This window comes from Amia ocellicauda, chromosome 11, assembly GCF_036373705.1.
Source record: "Amia ocellicauda isolate fAmiCal2 chromosome 11, fAmiCal2.hap1, whole genome shotgun sequence".
Taxonomy (NCBI): Eukaryota; Metazoa; Chordata; class Actinopteri; order Amiiformes; family Amiidae; genus Amia; species Amia ocellicauda.
This window is the reverse complement of record NC_089860.1, coordinates 27,728,951-27,754,501: the sequence shown is the minus strand read 5'-3', so window position 1 is coordinate 27,754,501 and position 25,551 is coordinate 27,728,951. Positions and strand designations below refer to the sequence as shown.

The 25,551-nt window shown below is 40.3% G+C and overlaps 1 protein-coding gene across 1 annotated transcript in view; it reads left to right on the top strand.

Moving 5' to 3' along the window:
- The window catches only part of csmd2 (CUB and Sushi multiple domains 2), a 289,324-nt gene that overhangs the window by 99,899 nt on the left and 163,874 nt on the right, over positions 1-25,551 (top strand). Inside the window, exon 5 of the mRNA XM_066717247.1 lies at positions 134-341. Within this exon, the coding sequence (XP_066573344.1) occupies positions 134-341 (208 nt within the window). The remainder of the gene's footprint in view (positions 1-133; positions 342-25,551) is intronic.

Below are 25,551 nucleotides of genomic sequence, written 5' to 3'. Positions count from 1 at the left end.
GTCTGGGCAAGCCATAGTAAATCCATAGTAAATGGATGTGATTGGCCACTCAGCTTTTTCTAGATTGGACATGGATGACACTAGGTTTTGTAACACCTAACCCGCCATGTGTTTGTGTCTTTGTCATTGCTAGCGGACGATGGCTGTGGGGGAACGCTGCGGGGTCAGAGCGGGGTCATCACCAGTCCCAATTACCCCCAGGAATATAACAACCACGCCGACTGCACCTGGACCGTGCTGGCCGAGCCGGGGGACACCATTGCCCTGGTCTTCTCTGACTTCCAGCTGGAGGATGACTACGACGTGCTGGAGATCAGCGGCACCGAAGGCTCCTCGCAGTGGCAAGTACCTGGGTGTCATTCCCCTGTAAAGAATGTAGCTTTGGTTTCAGGATGTCCGTTGGGTTTGTGTGCAGACACAGCAGACTTACACGGAGCTCTCCCTTTGTTAACGCAAGCAGTACGCCATGGAGTGGATTTTGCTTCTGATGTCAATTCCCTGCTTCTTGGGTTGTGCCTGTCAGTGAAGGTTACAGAGCACCACTCTTGTAAAATTTAGCATGAGTATGGATGTGTAGGCTTGATTTCTCCTTCTGCCTGAGAGTCTAAAGGTCTTATGTGTCATATGAAGCTCACACGCTACTCAGTTACTCACCCACTTTCTGTTCTGTGGTTGCCATTCAATACTGGCTTATGCTGTCTCTCAAGGGTGCTTTTTAAAATATGGCAGAGCTCCTTCGCAGCTGTTGATGAACTTCTGTAAGTTGTGTGAGCTGTTGAGGCTTTGTGGTGTTGGTAGGTGAAAAATAATTAGCTGTGCAAGCTTTTAACCTTTAGGTAGACGAGAGCTGTTTGCTTCCTGTTTTTTGAAATGCACAGAGATGTGGAGAAATAAACAGAAAACACAGAATGACACAGTGGAATGCTTTTCTGTGACAGAAACAGAGAAGAGGCTGGAAGAGAGGGGGGGAGTAAGATTTTTAGCAGAAGGGAGCTGAAGCTGTATGGAGACCTATGTGCAGCAGTGATGGTTGCAAGCTGATAATTCTGACATATCCAACTCAGTATTCACTTGACTATTCAATACAATTCTCCTTGCAGGAGACATTAGGCTCAGTAAAGTGATGCGTGTCACACTAGACTAAACTAAACTAAACACTATGCTTGTGGCATTCAAAGAGAGGGGAAAAAATAAAACCATCATTGATGAGATGAGACTGCTCTCTCACAATCAGTCTTCCATCTGCCCTTTCCTGCCTTCACTGTTATCTTTGACTTTTATCAGGTGGCACCAAAGAGAAAAGTGCGTCTTGGGTTTGCCCTCCATCTGTTTGCTGTTAAGTTTGTGTTTCATAGCCGTGTTCCTTTCTTGTAGAATAGATGCCTTGACTTGTTTGGGTTATTTAAAAGACCATAGCACACTGCATACACTTCATTACCAGAAGTAATGGGATGAGCCTTTTCTCTGCCAGTACACAAGAGGTCATGTGCTTTCCAGAGACTGTTCTCTGTGAAGAGTACCATGAAGGCCAGTACACACTGTGATGTTGTGAGTAACAGTGTGCTGTCTGCATTGATGGGATTTTAGGCTGTATATCTACCAACCAGAAAATGCACCGTGTCACAAAGCTGAGAGTGTCGAGGACAGTAGCTCTAAAAGCCTTTTGATTCGCTCTGAGCACTATCCTCATTCTCATAGAACACCTCTGGGATGCACAGTGATGCTCAGTCAGGACGTGTTGTGTTGTATTCATTGTAGCTTTATGTCAAGGTTGTTCATTCCAGAATAGCATTACTGTCTCAGACCTAGGAATTTCGTTTTCGTAAGCACAGTTTTGTTCACATATTGTACATATCTTTTTGAGCTGATTTGTTTAAAGAAGCCTGCATATATAGAGGTGGTAATTCCTTTAACTGACATGCTAATGTTTTACAATTAGTGCTCATTAACCTCCATTGTAAAGATTCAGAGCTGGTTAGCTGTTTGTTTGTGTCGGCAGCTCGTTTGTTCAGCTCTGTGATGTTTCTTATGAAGCAAAGAGGATAAGGACTGAGTGTTATGGTGAAATCCATTTTCACCTTGAACACAATAGAGGGTGGAAGGTTTTTCTTTAGGGCCACTGGGAATAAAGACAACAACAGTGTTTCATTAAACTGAATTATACAAATAATGAAGATTTACATTTTAGCAGCGATGCCTTAACAATGTCACTATACTATTTCCAAGTCCCACGCATTATCTAGATTGCTATCATATTTGGTGCCTCTCTCTTTCCATCTCTCTGTCTGTCTAATACAGTATTATTAAATTCACAATACTGTATGGAATAGCCTACATGCATTTCAGAGCTTGATTGTGTATCGTTTGTAGTTGTGTAAGTTGCGTAGTTTAGTGTGTATGTGTTTGGGTTTGGGTGTGTGGGTGTTTGTATGAGTGTGTCTGTTTCAAGTACATATGTAAAGAATAGAGAATTGGCTTAGCCCTGCACTGCTTTTATGAATTAGTGCGTGCTAACCTTGCTTTTGCATAGCGGTCAGCGGTGCGTGCTTTGTTTGCTTACTGTGGTAATAAAACCCAGTGCGGTTCATTGGGCTCGGTGAAATCCACCTGCTTCAGGGAGAGGAGCCGGAGCGCGGTGGCTGGGGTGCGCTGAGTGATTTCTCACCTGCCTGGGAATTCAACTCACAGTGCAAAGCATGCTGTCTCGCTGCGCATCTGCCTCTGTTAACTCTCTCCCAACTCCACCACCCCACCTCCACTCCTGTATAGCAGTGTGCACTACCAGTTAGAATATGCTGTTGTTTAATTATATAAAACTCATTAAAAAAATACATACAGTTGCACCTTATTCCCTTATTTATTTAGTTTATTCAAATTTACTTTACATTCATTTTTAAAGCTGGTACATTTGGGCAATTAACTCCAAACAAGTTAATTCAGAGTTAACCACAGGATGACTGTAGTTAAAAACACATGTAATTTTGCTTCTTTCCTTACATAAGAAACATATGAAAGTTTACTAACGAGAGGAGGCCATTCGACCCATCGTGCTCGTTTGGTGTCCATTAATAACTAAGAAATCCAAGCATCCTATCCAGTCTATTTTTAAATGTCCCAAATTGTCAGCTTCAACCACATCGCTGGGGAGTTTGTTCTAGATTGTGACAACTCTCTGTGTGAAGAAGTGTTTCCTGTTTTCTGTCTTAAATGCCTTTGCTGATCTGGAAAAGCTCCTCTGGTTTGATGTGGTCGTTGCCTTTCATGATCTTGAAGACTTGGATCAAGTCCCCACGTAGTCTCCTCTGTTCCAGGGTGAAAAGGTTCAGGTCCCTCAGTCTCTCAGTAGGACATCCCCTTCAGACCTGGAATAAGTCTGGTTGCTCTCCTCTGAACTGCCTCTAGAGCAGCGATATCTTCTTGAAGTGTGGAGCCCAGAACTGTCCACAGTATCCAGATGAGCTCTAACTAGTGCATTGTACAGTCTGAACATTACTGCCCTTGTTCTAAATTCTACACTTTTGACAATAGCATGTGCTGCTGAGATTGTATCTGCTGAGCTACCTATTTTAGAATCATCTGCAAATTTGACAAGTTTGCTAACTATCCCTGAGTCCAGATCATTAATATAGATTAGAAAAAGCAAAGGCCCTAGTACTGATCCCTGTGGAACTCCACTAACAACCTCACTCCAGTTAGAAGCAAATCCTCTAATCGACACCCTCTGTTTCCTCAACCAGTTCATAATCCATCTACTTACATTACCCTGAATGCCTACATCTTCCAACCTGAGGATCAGTCTTTGGTGTGGAACCTTATCAAAAGCTTTTTGAAAATCTAAGTATATCATATCATATGCTTTCACATGATCCACAGCTGCAGTTGCATGTTCAAAAACTCCAATAAATTAGTAAGACATGATCTGCCTCGTCTAAACCCATGTTTAAAAACCATCTCCAAGAATACAGTTTTCATTAAGATTGTAGTTACCGACCGTACTTTAGGAGGTGCTAGTCAAAGACTGTTTTATTTATTTATTTATCTTAAATCCCTGCAAATTCTGAAGTGCATAATTTACTGAAGATGGTTTGAGATGCCATAATGTTCTCCTCACAGCCACAGGCTTTATATTATTATTATTATTATTTATTTATTGACAGACGCCCTTATCTAGGGCGACTTACAAAATATAAGTGCAATACTGTGCAAAAATACAGTTCAGTATTATAATTCCTCTTCAGTGCTTTAGCATTCTTGCCTAGTAGACAAGTGTGAAAGAGATGCTGACCCTTTAGTATCTGCCAATAATGACTTTGTAGACCCCCTCTCTCACTCTCAAGCATTTTGAAGCCTTCTGCATTGTATTATTACCGCTATATCAGAACTGAGCATGTACACAGACACGGGCAGAGTCACTGTCTCTTTAACACTGCCAGGAGGGATGGGAGAGAAAAACAGATTGGATCTGTGAACCCTTACAGCCACGCTGCTTTATTTCTGGACTCTTTTTCTTGCTAGTGTTGCTCTTTAATGACCATGATTCATCCTACTGCTGGTCTTTGTTTTCATGAAGTAAAGAAAAAAAAGTTTAAAGCGAACAAGAAATGGACTTTGAAATCTTTGATAAAAGCTCCCATACAAATATTTCACTCATAAAAACTTACAAAACTTAAGACAATGAATACAATGCATTTTATATTCTTCTAATGTATGTGTAGCTCCATATGGGCCCACCTAATACCTCCACAGATCTATAGAGTGAAAACCAGGCAACTAAAATGTCTCCGCATGGCATCTTAATGTTCCAGAAAAAGTGTTTTTGATCTTTACTCAAAGAGACGGTTTTCAATGAAAGGTTGTGAGGTTGTTTGTAGTGGTTCTGGTGTGATCTAGAGTATGGACTCGATAAAATCAAAAATTTGACTCACCCAAAAGTTAGTTTCTCACAGATTCTTTGCAAGTTCTCTGTGCCTAAAAAAAAACAAAACTGTGTACAGCACTGATCTCTATTGAGATGCTGACCCGTTTCCCAGTACATGTGTGCCTTTGTGTGCATGTGTGTGCGTGTGTGTGCAGCAAGTTCTAATTGAGGGATCTCTCCCCATAATTTAACAGATTGCTTACAAGGCATGTGGAGATAGGGCTTTTGCATTGCAGAGGCATTCTGTTTAATTGGATCAAGGCCGAAAGCCTGATAGCTGCTTCACAGTGCAGGATGTGGTTCGAACAGTGGCACCATGCATCACACCGGCTCATCAAGGAGAAGTGGAATTAAACCTCTCCACAGGAACCCCAATTACAGTGACCACCTAATGCCGTATAAATCGCCGTCTGCACTGTTGCCCGCTGCAACGTTCTCGTTGGACATCTTTGCATTATTGAGCAATGAGAACTAGTGCTGGGATACACAAGGCGGCCAGCTTTAATGTCCAAAACGACCTGTTTAGAGCAATAAATAACCTTGAATCCAGCTCCTCGTAGAGAAAACATGCTTTCCAATGGAGCGAGATAAAGCTTGATCGATCGTCGTGAGCGGCTACTTTTTCACCTGTTCTCACGCCAACGTGAATCACTACCAAAGCCGAGGTTGGAATTAAATGGACAATTAATAATATAGAAGGGGTGGGGGTGGATAAATGAGGAAAATAAAAAGCTAGGCACAGGCTATAATGGCGTGTTCGACCTTGATATGCACTTAAGTGTAAATATAACTTGTCCACTCTCTCCCCCATTATCTTCATGGGCAATTAACCCGTTTGTATGACTGGGGAAGAAGAGAAAAGCCTCTGTTTTATATATGTCTTCAGCAGTTCAGGCGCATAACACACTGACAATTATCGGAGTCGTGTGCAGAAGCCATTCCAGAAGGCAAGGGGAGAAGCAGGGTGCTTCTCTTTGGCTCAGTGAGTTACTCGTTTGAGTCGGCTGCATCCAAAACCTAAGTTAAAGTTAAAGTCACAGGTAGGATGAAGGTGATGGAGTAAACTCAGTAAAAGTCCCACTGGACTACAGGCCACAGAACAAAACCAGCTCACAAGTGGGCTTTCTTTTGAATCCCTGGAAATTAGAGAAAAAGGGCCCAATTTACCTTCTCAGGAAACCAAAGTTTTGATATATTTAATTTGATTGTGTCAGTACCAATAAATTATTGGAAACATTCCTGCTTCTTATGATTGAGCACAGCGACTTGGCAGACATTTATATATTTGTATGTTTGTACCTGGTTCTTGCTTACATAAGGCACCACTTCTTAAAAAACAATGTGCTATGTGTGATAGCCTGTAATTTCCAGATGCATGAATCCAGGTGTTAATCCTCTACATTATAGTTCATCTTTGCACAGCTTTAATCATAACAATTCAAAGCACTTATCCAGTAGAGTATTAGGGAAGACTCTCCAAGTACTTTAAACTTTTTATAGGTCACAGCATATTTAAAAGGCATAAAATACTTCATTCAAGGAGCAAAAACGCTTCATATTTTCACAGGATGAAACAAAATGAAAATTATACGATAGGACTTCAGCCTGTGCAGTTCAGAGTCTCATCTCCATGTCCAATTTCTCATTTTACTTTCCTCATTTTGTCAAGGGTGAAACACAGAGCCATCAGGAGCCCCCAGATAATATCTCTGACACCTGAGGTGGCGCCTGTTCTGTGTCCCCTCTCACTGCAGCACATGTTGTATTGATTAACTGCTCTCAAAAAGATGTGTTATTTATATATTTTGGATAAAAAAGTGGCTAAATAGGTCACTCTCCAAAGAGCATCCTTGCTCAATACTTTCCTTTGTTTTCACGGAAGGATGGAAGCTGATGAAGGGTGACTGCAAAACAGTGCCAAAAAAAGATTCAAAATCAAGGTGACTTAATGACAGTGTATAGCCCTTATCTGATAAAGGGATTGTGTGGCGCCATTTAATATACTAGGCAATCCTGCATGACGGTGAAGCATAATAATTACCCGTTGGATAGAAACCCTGTTGCATGTGCTGCATTTGTTATTTCATTTGCTTACTTTTTGGGTTGTTAATGTTATTTCATTACCAGATTTTGTTTTTGATTACAAAAAAATATGTTTTGGACACACAAGCCCAGATGATTGGAGCTTGCCACAGATCGGACTCTTTATAGAGTAATAGTGCTAATTGCTAAGTTTGTCTGTTGCCAGAGGTTTGAACACCCTTTGCTGCTGGTAATAATATGTATATATTCAGTTAATTAGTTAGTTAGCTAATTAAGTTTTAGGGATGGGCAACTCCAGTCCTCAGGGGCAGAAGGTTTTAGATGTAGTATTCAACAAGCAACTTACTAATATCTGGAAATGACCAATTTTCCAAATAATTAGTTTAGTGTTCGAGATCTGGGGTGGAATAAAAACCATTGAACCCGGAACCCCCACGGCCTGGACTTCCCCATTCCTGATTTAGTTAGATTTTGTTGAGGTCCCTACTTAATTAAATCCATATTAAATCCATATATATACAAAAGTATTCAGACCTAAATTAATTCAGGTGCTCAAAATTACCTTAAGAAGTCACACAATTAGTTGAATGGCCTCCGTCTGTGTGCAATAATAGTGGTTCTCATGATTTCATGAACACCCATCTCTTTGAGGTTCCTTGTTCAAGTAGTGAATTTCAAGCAAGTAGTGAAGGAGCAAGCAAGTCATGGATGCAGTAATTGAAAAGCACAGGTCAGGAGAAGGGTACAAAAAATATATAAAATATCCCTGTGAGCTCAGTCTACTTACTCATCAAACGGAAGGTGCATTGTACCACTCAGACACTGCTAGATCAGGCCATACCTCCCAACTGAGCAGCCAGCCAATTTCACAAAATGGGACATCATAGGAAGGGTCTGAATACTTTTGCAAGGCACTGTACCTATACGTTATTTCCATGGGCTGAACCTCAGTGTGTACTGTTTAGCTCAGTATGAAAGCAGTGTCCCTTATATCTGGTCTGTGTGGGCCAGAGCGATTCGGGTTTTGAGTTTGAGCTCATAACACTTGAATTTACGAATTAGCTGATCTGAACCTGTGTGGCCCCTTTACTAGGTAGCATGCAGGCGATGATCAAAAGGGAATTAAGCGGTTGGATCGAGGCCCTGGAGGACAGAATTTCAAGAACATGGTATTGCAGTGTAATACACTGTCATAAATTATAAGCACAGAGCAGGACCGTCTGACCCTTCTGACAGGATTGCTGTTGACTTTACCCTCAGTAATGACGGATGTAGGAGAAAATGACAGTTCTGGGAGTTAAGTTTTTTTTGTTCTTCAGATGCCTATAAGGGGGAAAGCATCTGATGTAGCTCCCTTTTTCCCCTGTGCAGTTATGATTTATTAATTTGTTTGCTGAATGTGAACACTCACAAACTCTACCCCTGCCCCACCCCCCACCACACACACACACAGTCATCAACTATTTGCCTAAATCTCCCGTTGTAAGCCTTCGCATCCATCACGCACAGGGAGGGAACGGCTGCTATCATGAGCTTAAGTGTTCCATATAATAAAACACTCAAGCGTGGGGGAAAGCGCATTTACATTGATACTCTGCTTGTACAATGGAGAGCAGGTAATTGCCCACTTGCTTCCTTTCCCCGCTCAAAAGATTACGGCATGGTGCTCGAAGTGACTGAATATTTGTCATTTGCTTTTGTTCTAGTTCATTCCGCCTGGAAACGGGACGGATGGCTTTATGCTGCTGCGAGGCCCCGGTACGCAGGCATCACGCCTCTAATGCAGGGCCCCATTTGTTAAGGACCATGCCTGAGAACTGTAGCAGAGGATCCAGTGGCATTAAATAAAACAATTTCTGAGGCAATGGTGTATCCTGATAAGAACTGTATTCAAATGTCAGGCACGTCTTGCCAGGCAGTCGAGAGACTTTTGCTGTTATTGTTATTATGCCATCCAGTGCTTTAGTGTGAATAGTCTTGTCTAATAAAACTGAGCCAATCTAAAGTCATTTAAGGGGAAGTCCTCACAGGCATCGTGTTTTCAACCGTGCGCAATTTTGTTTTATTCCCCCAAAGTGATAAAATGCCTCAGAAATGTCTTAAGTAATGGAAACAGTGAGCTGTTTGCTTTTTGAACTTTCGATGATTACATGAAGTGCATTCACATCAGAGCACATTTGACAGCTGCCATTGTAGGCGATGTCAAACACCAAAGAAAGCACAGTTTGAAAAATTGAGAAGAGTGAGAAACAGAGAATGTTCCCTATTTATTGATTTATTTCTCTCGTTTTTTAAACAATTCAAAGTAGGCGGTTACATTTTTTCTTTTGTTTTGTAAATGAAAAAGAATGTATAAAACCTTACACTCTTTCTGTGTCCTGAAGATGCCAACAGTGCCAGCTCCAGCATCCTCCCTAGAGAATGCCCTCACAGAAGTATCCTATCTTCATCACGTCACATTTACCAGTAGGATTGTGGTTCATTTACCACAGCTGATCTGATTTGTTTTTCTGAGAAGCTAGGTTGCAGGAGGTTAGTATTTTGAGTTCAGGGTGTATGGGGACAGCTTCCCCTATTGCCCAGAACTGCTTCTCATCCCTCAGCATAGCATAGGACCATCTTCTTCCACATACCAGAGGACTACCCTGAGGCTGCCGTGCCTCATATCTGTGCAGGGAAGGTGAAGTAAGCTAAATACACCGAGCTGAGGGAGAGCAGTGCTTGAAGTGAGAGCTGTATACGCTTAGACTATCAGGAATACACCTCCACACCCGAGCAAGCCTCATCAGCCGGGCTGTGGGTGAGGCCAGAGGTCAGTGCACAGCCAGCGCTCTCTGTTTAGTACATTTATGAAGGACCTGCAGCCTCCTTGCATTCTGTGTGGCTTTCCATCCATCCAAGAGAATAACTGATGCATCACAAATTCCCAACAAATGGAAAGTACATTCAGAAGTTCAAAAGAGGGGTTTTCTGTATAAATACATTTTCAAAAGCTGTGGTGTGTCTAAAGGATTATAGAACAGATTGTGATTTTTATTCTCCCCTCCTTTTTTTCAGTTTTTCTTTCTTTCTTTCTTTTTCTTTTTTTTTAGTCTATGCTTTACTGGCTTTTCCTCCTACGCTTGCCGTATTGTTGCTCAGTTATTATTTTGATGTTTCTGTCTTATTCTTCCACAGCAACAAGCTCTTAGAGGGGGAAAAAGGAAGGAGAAAAAATAGAAGAAGAAAGGAAACAAGACAAGTGTTTTTCGACAAGCCATGAATTGACAAGACAGCTTGTCTAATTTTTGGTTGCTTGCAGTCAGGATTTCTTATTTCTGATATATGATTTGTGGGACTTTTCCTTTTACCTTTCGGTCAATAATTCCTACTGGAAATGGAATTGAGGTTTTACACATCCCATTAATGAGACTCTCCATCCTGTGCCTAATAAGTCCAAATTGAAAATTGGTACAAGACATTACTGCTGGGTACGTCTGTCCGAGTTTTTATGCTATGATGCCCATGAGTGCAACACTGCACTGTGTAAATACTGTATCATTTATCATAGCACTTTAAAGGACTGTAGATTGAGATTGAGGCACTCTCCAAAGGTCAGTCCCTTTTGAGGAATTGGTTCAATAAAACTCATAATAACACACAAAAATTAAGCAGTTAACAGGTAAGAAAATGCCTCTTTTAAAACATATCCCCTCTGGGAATTACAGGGTGTCAGTAGTGATCTGCATTCAACAGTTTAATTTTGCAGACTAATTACATATTTTCAACGAGGTTAGCAAACATTTTTGCATAATCTCTACAGCTAATACAGTTAAAGGTAAATCAATAATGACACTGAAGCTGTTACTAGGAAAACACCAATGATCTCTCTCTCTCTCTCTCTCTCTCTCTCTGTTATGCAGTGTATGCAGAATATGTCTAAATCTATTTTTCTATCAGTCTGCACTGGATGAATCAATATCTGTCTTTTTCAGTCTGTCTAGAGACTCTTAATTCACCTTAATCTTCCAGAATCACTGTGTCTGTATGGTATGCTTCCCATTTAACTCTTCAGTTACTCTACCTGCGTTCTTAGGCTGCACTTCATTCCTCCCACCACAAGGTGGTCGTATCGTCTGCTTAATTAAACCAATTATTGATTAGTAATGTTCCAAATCCTTTGAGGTCAGTTCTATTAAGGTGTGCTGATTACATGTAGCTATGGACATGTATTTAAAGGGACATGAATCCCATTATTACTAATGTGTCTTATTAAATATTATTTCTTAGAATGTGTAAATAAATGTAAATGTTTGTTTACTAATAAGAACATATAATTTGTCAATGAAAGAGTAAAAATAATAATAATAATAATGAAATCATAACATCTATGCTCTAATGTAATATATATCTATATATATATAGATATATATATTACATTACAACCTTTTGATTTACATTTACAGCAAAATTGAGACCACTCCAAGTTCAGAAATCAATGTTATTTTTTTTCCAGAGCTGTATCTATATGACAAAGATAACATAACACTAATAATAATAGTAATAATAATAATAATAATAATAATAATAATAATAATGCAAGGTTGTTTGCAAGTAGCACATTAAGTGTCACTTACAGTTTCATGAAAGAAAGTGTCCTGTGCAATACATTTTGCTGCTACATTTCAGCATCTTCAGTTGGTTAACCCTGCCTACCTTCATAGACTTACATTGTTCTGTAAAAACATGTCAATAAGAAGCAACACTTCTTTCAGCATCTACAGAATTGGTAACAACTGACAAATAGCTTTAAGCCTTTCATGTTAAATTGGGAAATCATTCTTTAGCTTCAATCCAAAATTCATTCAAAGTGATTGTACTGCCGTTTTATTTTGCATATGGTCTGTATTTGTCCTTTTCTGTCGGCATCAAATCCTGGAATAGAATATAATGGGAGGTTTTCCAGATCCAAACTATACACTGGTTGTGGGTTGAATATCCTCACTGCCAAGAGAAAGTAATGAGCTGGTTGAATAAAACATAGTTTATTTTCGAATTGATCCAGATTGTAGTAATTAGTCAGTTTTTCAGAAATGGAAGATGTTTACACATATTTCTATTATTGTGGCGTCTGTGCTGTGTACCTCGTGTACCATTGCTCGGTATGTATAGTTCTTGCTTTAGTTGAGATTTTAAACATTGTATGTTTGCAATCAATTTCTGGAAGTCCTTTGACACTATAGTGTTTGGTGAAATGTGAATTTCATTGTCCACAAAGCCTGTGAAAATGGGGTGTATCTGTAATTATATACTTCAGCAGAATACCAAGTGCCCCAATGAGTTCTGCATGGCTCAGGTGGCAACTTTATGGGTGAAGTAAAGCCTCCTTTTTGGAGTACTTCTGTCAGACGGTCTTTAGAACATAGTTTTGTGCTTTGACAATGTTTAATTTTTTTTTTAATGGTTGCAACCAGCTTGTCTGCTGTCTGAAAACAATTTGCCCAGATATTGCTGGCAAGGGCTATTATGTGGGCATTATAAGTCAAGTGTACAGAATTTGGCTGTAAACCTCGAAGTATGTCATTGTATGCCTTCATTATATAACTAATTATTGGAGACAAATCCAGTCACATTATTAAAATGTATTTCAAAGGAGTTTAAACATTGTACAATGTCCACATGCGCCTTTTTCACTGCAGGCTTTTGGTGGATAGTGATTAAAGCTTTCGCAGTGTTTAAATTCTTTCACCCCCACCCCCAATTCCCATTAACTATTAATTAATTCAATACACTTTCCACTGAACAGGATAAATGTCATTGCAGCAATATTGTCAGGAATGCAATTTGATTCTTCCAGATGTACTTAATTGTTACACAAAGTCAACTGTTCTGTTCATCCAAAGTCAGACTAATGCCAGCATCAATCACTCGCAACATGCCCGATTGCTGCCCGTTGGATAATGCGCACAGTGTGTGAGTTTAGCATGATGCTTTACCACCTCTGAATCAAGCCACAGATTAATAAAACCAAAAAAATCATAATAATAATACATATCATGTGATGGATTAGTTTAATAAGACAGATTTGGTCACAGGCTCTGAAATGTGTGGCAGGTTATGCTACTGTATTGTTCCGATACAAATGTAGGCACTAAACTGATTAATTTCAGGGATTGTTGCTGCAGCCTTGTGGCATTAAATATGTAGAACTTTTATCGATTCATTTAATACAAACAATATGCTGGTTGTGATCTGTAAACAGTATTAAATAACAGTTTATTGCCTGTTGTGAATGTACTGGAAAGGAGACAACTGGCAAGGATTTATCTCTATTGTTGCTATGTAATCTTAGAAAAATCTACAAAGTAGTCAACTGAGCACTGGGTCTACGAACTGCTGGTTTCACACTGTATGTGCTCAGAGAGACTGGGGGAACTGGACCTTTTCACCCTGGAATAGAGGAGACTACGTGGGGATTCAAGTTTTCAAGATCATGAAAGGCATCGACCACATCAAACCAGAGGAGCTTTTCCAGATCAGCAGGGACACACGCACCCGGGGACACAAATGGAAATTGGGCTTCAAGGCATTCAAGACGGAAAACAGGAGACACTTCTTCACACAGAGAGTTGTCACAATCTGAACAAACTCCCCAGCGATGTGGTTGAAGCTGGAAATTTGGGAACATTTAAAAACAGACTGGATAGGATCCTTGGATCACTTAGTTATTAATGGACACCAAACGAGCACAATGGGTTGAATGGCCTCCTCTCCTTTGTAAACTTTCTTATGTTCTTATGTTTGTGTGTGTATCACATTTCCATTGCTATTAGAAGTTTGGTTGGGTTTGTGGTGCGCCTCCCTGGCCCAAACAATGCATTTAAAATTCAGGGAGCCCGAGACATGCAACAGGACCTCCAGCTCCTCTACTGCGTTTGGTCGGGTCAGTCTGCACTGCACACAGCTGAGCGGCGTCTCTGTTCTTCCACTTGCTGGTTCAAGTAAGCGCTACACAAAGCAGCATATTGAACTTGCAAAGTACATTATTGTGTTCCTGTGGTTATTTATACAAAAAAAAAAAAAAAAGTAGGTTTTGCTCTTCGTTTCCTCACTTGTGCAAATGTTGACTCATGTAAACATGTTCTAAGTCACGCATGTTTGGATCAATGTCAATGTCTGTTTTTTCTTTTTTTGCATGTAGCGCATTTACTCTACTATCATACTCTGTCAGACTTGTGCTTGCCAACCCCCCATCAAAAGGAAACCTTGCTTTTACACACAGTATGCAAAAGTATTAAAGCATCTGTGTTTCATGAAATGCAAGTTCTTTTTCAAAACATTTAAAACAGTAGGCAGAAGCTTACACATGCTTGGACCCAACACACATTTGCCTGTTTACATTGTGTCTCAGATATAGTAGGAGTTTAAGATTTGTGTTGCGAAACTAGCATCGCTGTCAGGGAGTGTTTCTGTTCAGTGCCAAGCCTAGTATTAGAATTAAAGCACAATCCAGCATGGATCTCGCCATGTGCTAGTTGAGAAGGTTTTACCTGGTAAATATTACAAGTTGTTTTTTTTGTTTAGTTTTTTGTGTGATTTTTCTCTCCAATGTATGAGTATCACTTATTAGATTTACAGCAAGGCTACTTAATTAAATGAAACTGGAGATTAGGCTTTAGCCCTAATGAGTCAATTACTGTCATTCTTTTCTGTAATTTATACCTATTAAAAGCTTACGTTTTAAATGAGAATATGTCCCCAAGGATCGTTGTCATTCTGGCCTTTTATTAAGTGACTGTATTGTCTTATTTTTAAACAATTGTAATGAGCCAAATGAGATTCTCTTCCTGTGCTGTCAAGGCAAGTGATCATTCCTAAATGGTTCGCATCGGACACTGTCTGAGTTAATGAATATGGCATTAACTGAACCCTCGCATTTCAATATTGTTTTCTAAAATATACACGGGTATTTGAATGGATCCGATCTCATTATTTCACTTGATTAATTTCCCCTGTGCACGATCATGTAGGTGTCTGACGTCATTTGTCTTAATGAGTCAGACGTGAGCTGCTGAAGGACAGTCCTGCTATTTTGACTGAAGCTGCAGTTGGATTGTTCCTGCCATTTGTCTTTTCATTATTATTATTTTTTAAGCATTACTTTTTTATTTTGCATTGACTTGAACAGACGCAGTTCTGATAGATGTGGGTTAATTTGGTTTTAGATGCAAAGGCCTGCAAGCAATGCATATTAACCTGATGAATCAATCCTCTAATCAGTCATTCCATTCAGAAACAGTATTGCACGGCGCATGAGACAGAGTATGACCCAGCACTGTGCCCTGTTGATCTCCACTGCACTGTTCGAGGTTACGGCATGCAGGAAATGCAGCTTGACAATCCAGGGTTTTGCACATCTGTGATCACTTTGCTGCAGTCTTGTTTAGCACGTTCGCATCCGAACAGAACAGGGAGAGACAGAACAGTCATCAGCTAAGGGAGACAAAAACCTCAGCTGAAAGCCCAGCTCTTCTTTAAAGTTGATCTCCTGCAGGGCAATTATTTGTCTTTATATTTCTGTTGTACCAGCGTAACATCGTCAGCTGTCAGAGTTTCCATTTCCATGGTGATTCAGGATTTGCGTAAACGAGGAGTCACGCGTATAAGCTGTCACATGCGTAAGTCACTGGAGGAATACTTACAGAGACCTGTCTTCCGGAGCACCTACCAATTCTGCAGAAGAAGGGTTACTAACCGATTACGTTGGAGAAATTACCATGGTATATATTCTGTACTGACAAAATAAGAAATAAAGTAATTATTATTCTAAAATATAGTGTGTGAAATTAGGTGAATAGTTATATTGACTTTATTACATTTTGAATCAACCATAATTTATCCAGAGACTACAGACAATATGCATCCTTAAAGGGGCTGTACTAAAATCAGTTTCATATTCATTCTGGCTGGTTGCATATGCCAGTTTACCTCTGTTTACACGTATTGCCTTCTAGTAAAAGCAGAGTGCATCATGGGTACACCTGTGACTCCATTCCAGTGTGAAGAAAACTGCGCTACATTGTTCTGCGATCAGGAACTTCAGCACCTGCCTTCTCTCTGACCCTGCTCTGCACACTCACTGCTGATGTGTGTCACGCTAATGACGTGTTCATATAATACTCCATGCTGTTCACACTGTGCCTGTTTTTGCAGCTTGCTTGTGACTGTTCACACATGCATACGCATTGCCGTAGCATCACTGTTAAAAGCCATTTTTTTCTGCAGGGCAGTGAAATACATGGGGCTATGAACACAATCCTGAGGGCCATGGGAGATAACTTATAGATCGGCAGTAAGGCAAATAATCTACACTTGTGTGTATAGCTTCTCCTAAAGGAGTTATAGCAATCATTCCTGGCAGTAAATTGCCATTAGCTCTAAGTGGAGCTTTTGCAGGTTGGACCCATTTTTCTTTTCTCCATTACTGACCGTGACTAATTTAACTTCCTCCAGCCATAGACATTGTATTAGTTGTGTGGTTAGCAGCCTATTTTACCACTAATTGTAATGAAAGCTCTTTTAACCTTTAGCAGTGCATTTCATTTCATAAAGCACAATTATACTTCATACACCGTATCCTTAGCTAATCTATTTTTTTCCTACGCATTAATTTGATTAATTCATTTTGCCAGAGGAATATCACCATTTGCATAATAACAGTTGGAGACATTAAGCTATAAGGAGTGTTTTCAGTCTTGGAGTTAATAAGAGTCTCAGCAGAGTTTGGATCAGGCGATGGAATAGACAAGGCTGCTTGAATGTGGTCCCAAGGAAACTGTATATGCTGTTGTTTTTATTTTTAGTCAAAGACTTGCCCGTTCGGTTCAGATCAATGGTGTTAAATAACCACGGCATTAAATTGTAATTTTCCTTTTTTGTCACTGACAGAAAAATGTCATTGAATCCCCTGCCGCTGTGGCTGAGGTGCAGGTATTAGTACAGCAGCAGCAGTGACTGATGAATGTGAATTCTAATGAATGAATTCAAGGGTCATTAATAAATCTGGAAACCTGAGAAACGCTCAATGCACTTTAAAGTATCCCTGTGGTAATATTCACAGCCATCAACCAAATGCTGCAGGACTGTGAGCGAAAACAAAAGGGATCACGTTTACGTAGGTGTTTTCTTTTCCGTCCGTTTTATGTTCTTTTACTGTATTCGACGCTCACATGGGAAGTCTCCACATTTTCACTGATTTTTGTTTTCGTAGTTTCCCTTTGCACAGATCGCAGAATATCACCCCCCCAAGAGAAACAATCAATCGGTGGACCCCAATAAAGTTTCACATATCAACCCAACCCCTTTAATATCCTTCCCAGTCTTATCTCCCTTTTGTACAATAACCCGACACTCGAGAACGAGGCTGAACAATTCATTTTTTTGGGCTGACATCAACGTGGTGACTCTTGTCTCTTTATCATGCGTAAGCGGTGCTAGATATCGTGTCTGTGCATCTGTGTCATTGTGTGTGATTCAATTGCCGCTCACCTTTGGGGTCTGCCTCCCAAAAAGCCGCCGCTCTGTGTGAGTCCGAGTCAGCACACTGCCGACCGCAGCTGAAAGGGCTGCATTGACATGTTATTAATTTGGTGGCCGAGGAAAGGATAAAAAGAAGCGGAAGAAGAAAAGAAAAGCATAAAAAGCTTTGGCAGATTTGCAATTTCCCCCAGTCTCTCCCCTGCACCCCAAACACACATCATTCTTATTCTCTCCCATCTCCCATGGAAGCTTATTATTCAGGAACTGTAGCAAAGCAGAAAAGTAGGTAGGTGTAACAGTAAAGATATTTGGTTTATGGTACAAGGTAAAGTGTTGCTTCTGTAGGTTTAGCATGCTTTTTTTCTCCGGGATTTCAATCATGAAATTCCGCCACACAAACTTACTGGTATTGTCGAGTAATGATCTTAAGTCGTACAATCAACACAACAAGCAATAAGAGCCAAACGTTGAATACCCAGACAGGTGCAGAGTCTAAATAATCTTTTTTTTTTTATTCCACTGCCAAAATATAGGAAGCACTATGTGTTTAAATATATGTTTTGGTGATGTGCATGTAACCTCTGTAGCCGTGAAGGTTTATAACATGCTGAACCTGTAATAAGTTGTGTTGGCTCTCTCAACATACCAATATAAACAAGTTTCAATGTACATTTGTTTTGTAGTTCTACTGTTGGTTATTTTCTGACTTTCATTGTGTAGGGATTGAGTAGAGAAAGCACATCTGCACTGTTCAACAGTCTCAACAATGGACGGCTGCAGATGCATGAGAAACAATTGTTTGCAGCCCCTGACCTCCCCACATTCTCACAGATATTGCTGTGCTGAAGGGGAATTCAAATAATAACTGAATTCACAAAATAAAAATAATAACAACACATATATATAAAAAAGAATAGGAGATTCATAGAAATATTACAAGGAGAGGGAGTGATTTTGTTCTTCCCCGAAAGTGGAAATGAAGTAATACATGACTGCAGAGTTACAAGCCTCTAGTGACTCCTCCTTAAATTACTCATCTGATGCCTACATGGCTTGTTTTATATGGTAATTTTCCCTTCAATTCTGAGTGCCACACTTCTGAGTTCTTATTGTTCAATCAATGCGGGGATCTTATTGAATTTATTTAATTCATTATTTCCTGCAGGACCAATGAGACACTCTTTTGTACAGCGGCTGGATGTTTGTGTTGACATCATAACCATTAAATGTAACCTGCCGTAGAAGATATTTTAGTATTACCAAACTAGTTTTACCCCAATGAGACATCACAGGGGCTGGGAATAGACTTAATATCTGAAGATTTAACCTAAACTCTGTTATATCATAATAACTTTTTTTTTCTGACGTGCACTGTAACTACGTTCTGCCCCTGCGGTCTTGTCACTACGATGTTAGATGTGAGGAATCAGACCTGGTTTGTCCTTCTGGGTCTGTCTCTCCCAGTCTGCACTTGCTTGGAGCCAAAACAAACATGTCACCGTAAAATATGAACACAATAAAAGATAATTTGATGAAATCAGGGAAATGGAGAGCCATAAAAAACATATTAGAGATTGGAACTAAAATATCTCTGCTCGGTCCTCGGCTGGCAGAGTAATGTTTTTAGAAGTCGTGCCGAAGTGAATTGCCACGATTCCAATTCACTGGAGGACCCGGAGTGTTTTCCCTGCGTCGCGTTGTCACACGGAGTACATTTGCTGGAAAGCCCCAGAGATGCTTGCAGGATGTACGCAGGCCAGCAATGAAATGAAACTATGAAGTTACCAGGAAATTAAACTCTGTTTTCAGTGCGTCATCTCGGATTACATCAATTAGGCTACAAGTCACAACAATGTAGCGAAAATTGTATAATGCTAAAACCTTTCCCTTTTTCTCCCACTGCGTCTTATTTGGGGAGCTTACCTTTTTTTTGGGCCGGAGTTATTTGTCATACTGTACTAAATTGACTGTTAAAAAAAGAAAGGGATTCTTGTGGACAGCAGATTATCTACAGGAAGACAGGCATCCTGGGTTTAGTTTCAGGGTTTTGCCACCCAGGAGGTTTGTGTGTCCTATTTGGATTCAATGAGCTCCTGCCAAAGCTGAGCGCCTCACAAACTGTACCTCTGTCACACCGTGGGTTTCTCTAGTTTACAAGATAGTTGTTTGCTCTTTGTCTTGGTTAAAAGGAAAGCAGTTCCTTCTCTCCTCCATCATGATTAAATCCTGATGTTGATCTCTTTTGGGTTGCATGTTTTATTGTGTTTTTTTTAATTGGATAAAGTGATAAGAAAATGTTATGGGGAGGAAAAAAGAAAGGAAATTGGAGTAGGGATTAGCAAGGTTTTAGCTGCCTGAAGTCAAGGAGAAATGTGAGCTCTAATATCACACCGGGACTCTACAGATTAGCCAAGCAATCATTTCATTATTAACTCTGTAGGTAAATAATAGAAAGGGAGGGAAAAAAACAGGTATTTGGTGGATGGGAGCAAGGTAGTAGATCAATGGCCTTGATGAACAACTCTGGCTAAAATGGATGAGGTTAAGCAGACCAGCACAGGACAGAAATTGGAGCTGATGTATACAAATGAGCCTGCATATTCAATGAGGCAGATTCTAAGCTGTAGCACTTCTTCAGCATGTAGCGTCCATTATTAACAACGGATGTGCAGCGTCTTTCACAGATGCACACACACACACACACACACAAGACAAAACAAATGGCAACTCTGTCCAGGCTTCACACTGCGGCATAAACAAACAAACAAACAAAACAAAACAAGAAAACGGGAAGCATAAACAGAATCTGAAGTCATCTAAATAAATCTGCTACCTGTGTCTCCCCAAGCCCAGTCCCAGTGTAGAGGATCACAGAGCCATGACAGCACTGACTTCTGAATGAAAAATGGAGCGTCGTGTCCAAAGACTAATTAGACCTTTACGGACCCCTAGAATGAAAATCCTCTCAGCTGCCTGATTAATTTAAATACGAGTTTAAAAAAAATACTCACAGTGTTGTCCTGGTAGGCCAAAGGCTTTGATAACGATTGGCGCCGATGCCCTGTGAACTGGAATTGCACCCCGGAGCAGCTTTCTGTGGCACCTGCCTTGTGTTTCATCGACCTTCGTCTCAAATTAATGGGTGTTGTGCAAGTGTGTGAATCTGCCAGAGAGGAGGGCTCCTGAATGAATTCACTTTGTAATTAAATGGAGAGCTAATGAAGATTCGATCAGCTCTGGATTTCATGAAAACAGGGGATCACAAATGAGGAATTGTAGGGTGTTTATTTCCATTTTCTTTTCTTCTTCTTCTTCCTCCTCCTCCCCCACTTACTGAATGAGAAACCGATTCAATTTAGTATTTTCAGAGACAGGACAACAGTTTAAATGTGCAGTTGTGAAAACAGCCGAGATAAATAAACCGAAGGAATCAAAAATGGCAAAGGTCTGCAGCTTTGTGGAGATGGTAAATTGGGGTTAGTTACAGGTCACTATTGCCTCTTAAGAAGGCTAATTATCTGGCTGTATATAGCTTTCTTTAGCTTTTAAGAAAGGTGGTCTTAGCATCTGACCTAAATAATGCAGTGTCAGATTTGCAGTGAAAAGCACTTCAACCTGCGGATGCACACCCAGAATTATTTTAGACTCTTAAGGGTAAGTCTAAAATAATTTATACCACTTATTTCTTACTCCGCATCAGACTTTCATATACATTAGTATTATGATAGGTTTCTTATTTTTGTTTAGCCCATTCTGTCACACTGTAATGCAGCAACAATGTGATGGATTTTTTCCTCCCTTCTTACTTTTTTCTAGTCTGTTTGGAAACTACAGATAGTGAAGGCAGAGAAGGGATAATAAATGTTCTGGTGCCTGACGATGAATCTGATTTTCAGAGAATTCGTACTTTTACTCAGGCTAATGATTAAACAAAACCAAATAAATAAATACATCAAAGCCAAGAAGGACCCATCTTTGTGTAAAACCATTTCTTTACCTGTCATGCTAAAGTGACCGATCATTGCCTAAAAAGAGCAGCGTCAAACTCAACTGCGCTGCGCTGTACTCCCTCTCCCCAACACGCAGTGTCGACCTGAGCTTCTGATTAGCTGCCGAAAGCTGTGTGCTGCAACTTCAAAGGTTAGCAAAGAAACAATAATAATTCCATGCCTGACAGCGGAGTTCTATCAAGGAGACAGCAGAGAGGGATAGAGAGAGGTGGGGGGGAACGCAGGCTTACGTTAGCAAGAATAGGGCCATTTGAAGTGGAAGAACAAACACTGCTTGCCTTGTGGCTGCTGTGTCCTACCTGTGACGCCCCCGCGCACAGCGATGTGATCTCCCCCATGTCAGAGAATTGATTGTACATACTTTGTTCTTGCACGTATTTGGCTTTTTCATGGGGTTTCCTACTCGATTCATGTGAAATGCAGCTATGTGAACAGTTCTTACTGTTTGAGATTGGCGTGAAAGAGGCAAAGAAAGAAAACTGTTGAGAGAACTTTTCTAAATCAAGCAGAACTTTTGAAATTCTTAATTATAGAAATGTGTGAGATGTTTGCAAATTCCTTCATACTTTTTTTATTATTATTTTTTACCTTGAATGTAGAATAAAGATTAATGGAGTTACAGTAACTGTCCTGATGAAAATCAAATTACTGTGCCAGTAGATGCTCGTTCCACCTTGGTCAACATAAAACCTATGTAGCAGTTCGTTTCCCAGGACCTGCCATGCATTCTCAACCCGCTCAATGTGTTTGTTTTTTAGTTTTCTTTTTTTCTGCTCAGTAAGACTAGAGGCTGGCTAAATCAAAACGTTGACCTGCCCCCGAGTCACAAAGTACAACCCTGTACTCTTTCGCTGTTTAATTTATTGTCGGAAACCACTTCCTGCTATTTGTAAATCAAAATGCTGCCGGGTACATGTTAGTAATTTGCGATTCGTGAGTGGGTCAAGGTTTTAATTCAGAATTTATTGAAAACCCCGTGCTCGATGGTGGCTGGAAGGCTTATGTCTTATAATGTCTTCAGGAGCCTTAGTTAACCTTTCTGCCAATATTTTGTTCCCAAAGTAAAGGTATTTTGGTGGTTGATAGGTTTCTATATAGCTCTCAATGAATCTTATGTAGCACTTGTTTAAATGTGACAAACATGTCAAGGTAATAGGATTAAAACTTGCATATACAACTAGGCGTCCAACTTTCAATGGGTACAATTCTCTGTAATTCTTTATGAGGGGGGAAATAATGGTTTTAAAGGTGTTCATTTAATGATTGAGGCATGGTACAGTCTTAGGCCAAGTCAACATGCAAGTGGAAGATTAGAAGCCAAGGGCTGGTTCTCTGTGAGATTGCTGTATGATCCCAGAAGACAGATCCATGATGCTGTGGCTGGAATTACTCTCTGTCAGATAAAGCTTTAATTATCAACTGTTTCTTCACCTCATGTTAATCGGATTAAGACGTAAAGAAGGTGCAAAGACAGAAGGAATTCATGAGACAGAGACTAATAACATTAGAAAATAATTAGACAAATAAAACATTCATATTTGTTAAGTCGACAAGACCAATAACGTCTTCAGATGTCTTTTCATCTTGTTCTGAAACTCCAATTCTGTACACTGATTCACTGTGTCCTTGTTGCAGTCTTCTGAGACTACACATATCTGTTTGAATGATACAATGCCTCTGGCTGCTCTGTGTGGGGAGATACAAAGGGTAAAGGGCTATCGGCGATAACCCGTTTATCTAATCTGAGATGACCTTTCCTTTCGCTGCAATTAGAGACACATAGTGGAAGGTCTCCTCCATTGTGCAGCTTGCCTTTGATCACAGTCGCCGAAACTCACTGTCGGTGAGAGCTGCTATAGACAATGGCCGTGGATCTCAGAAGCCATTCAGACAAGATCCATCCTTGACTTGACTGCGTTTGTTTGTTGATTTGTTTATATATGCTTTGCATTTATTCATGCATCCATTCAGTAAACCATTTATTTCATACCATGTCCTGCTTGCGTTTTGTGACCAGTTCCTTATTTTATCTGGTATAGATGCAGTGTGCACATCGCACATACAGTGCCTTGTGAAAGTATTCAGCCCCCTTGGCCTTTTTCCTAATTTGTTGCATTACAACTTGGAATTAAATTGGATTTTTGGGGGGTTTGTATAATTTGATTTACACAACATGCCTACCACTTTGAAGATGAAAAATATTTTTTATTGTGAAACAAACAAGAAATAAGACAAAAAAACTGAAAACTTGAGCGTGCATAACTATTCAAAGTCAATACTTTGTAGAGTCACCTTTTGCAGCAATTACAGCTGCAAGTCTCTTGGGGTACATCTCTATAAGCTTGGCACATCTGGCCCCTGGGATTTGTGCCCATTCTTCAAGGCAAAACTGCTCCAGCTCCTTCAAGTTGGATGGGTTCCGCTGGTGTACAGCAATCTTTAAGTTATTCCACAGATTCTCAATTGGATTGAGGTCTGGGCTTTGACTAGGCCATTCCAAGACATTGAAATGTTTCCCCTTAAACCACTCGAGTATTGCTTTAGCAGTATGCTTAGGGTCATTGTCCTGCTAGAAGGTGAACCTCCGTCCCAGTCTCAAATCTCTGGAAGACTGAAACAGGTTTTCCTCAAGAATTTCCCTATATTTAGCGCCATCCATCATTCCTTCAATTCTGACCAGTTTCCCAGTCCCTGCTGATGAAAAACATGCCCACAGCATGATGCTGCCACCACCATGCTTCACTGTGGGGATGGTGTTCTCAGGGTGATGAGAGGTGTTGGGTTTGTGCCAGATGTAGAGTTTTCCTTTATGGCCAAAAAGCTCAGTTTTAGTCTTATCTGACCAGAGTACCTTCTTCCATATGTTCGGGGAGTCTCCCGCATGCCTTTTGGCGAACAGCAAATGTGTTTGCTTATTTGTTTCTTTAAGCAATGGCTTTTTTCTGGACACTCTTCTGTAAAGCCCAGCTCTGTGGAGTGTACGCCTTAAAGCAGTCCTATGGACAGAGTCTCAAATCTCTGCTATGGAGCTTTGCAGCTCCTTCAGGGTTATATTTGGTCTCTTTGCTGCCTCTCTGATTAATGCCCTCCTTGCCTGATCCGTGAGTTTTGGTGGGCGGCCCTCTCTTGGCAGGTTTGTTGTGGTGCCATTTTCTTTCCATTTTTTAATAATGAATTTAATGGTGCTCCGTGGGATGTTCAAAGTTTCGGATATTTTTTTTATAACCCAACCCTGATCTGTACTTCTCCACAGCTTTGTCTCTGACCTCTCTGGAGAGCTCCTTTGTCATCATGGTGCAGGTTGCTTGGTGGTGCAGGTTGCTTGGTGGTGCAGGTTGCTTGGTGGTGCAGGTTGCTTGGTGGTGCAGGTTGCTTGGTGGTGCAGGTTGCTTGGTGGTGCAGGTTGCTTGGTGGTGCAGGTTGCTTGGTGGTGCAGGTTGCTTGGTGGTGCAGGTTGCTTGGTGGTGCCCCTTGCTCAGTGGTGTTGCAGATGCTGGGGCCTTTCAGAACAGGTGTATATATACTGAGATCATGTGACAGATCATGTGACACTTAGATTGCACACAGGTGGACTTTATTTAACTAATTATGTGACTTCTGAAGGTAATTGGTTGCACCAGATCTTATTTAGGGGCTTCATAGCAAAGGGGGTGAATACATATGCACGCACCAGTTTTCAGTTTTTATTTTTTAGAAAAAGAAAAAAGTAATTTTTTTTATTTCACTTCACCAATTTGGACTTTTTTGTGTATGTCCATTACATTAAATCCAAATAAAAATCCAAGGCAAGGCACTGTATATCTTGTCATTGCACACCGCTACAAAACTGTACCTCTGATTCAGAATCTTCTCTGGGGCAGAGTTCAGTGTCAAGGAACATGGCAGACCTAAATGCTTCTTTTTTAAATTAAACTTACATAAAAATAAAAATAAAACTGTTCATCTGTCCTTTTTATTTATAAGCCTTCAGTCTTAATCAGAATACTAACAAAAGAGGCAGATTGTTATTATTATTTGTGTTATTGTTTATTTTTGGTTAATTCACCTTCCGTCTGGGTCTGA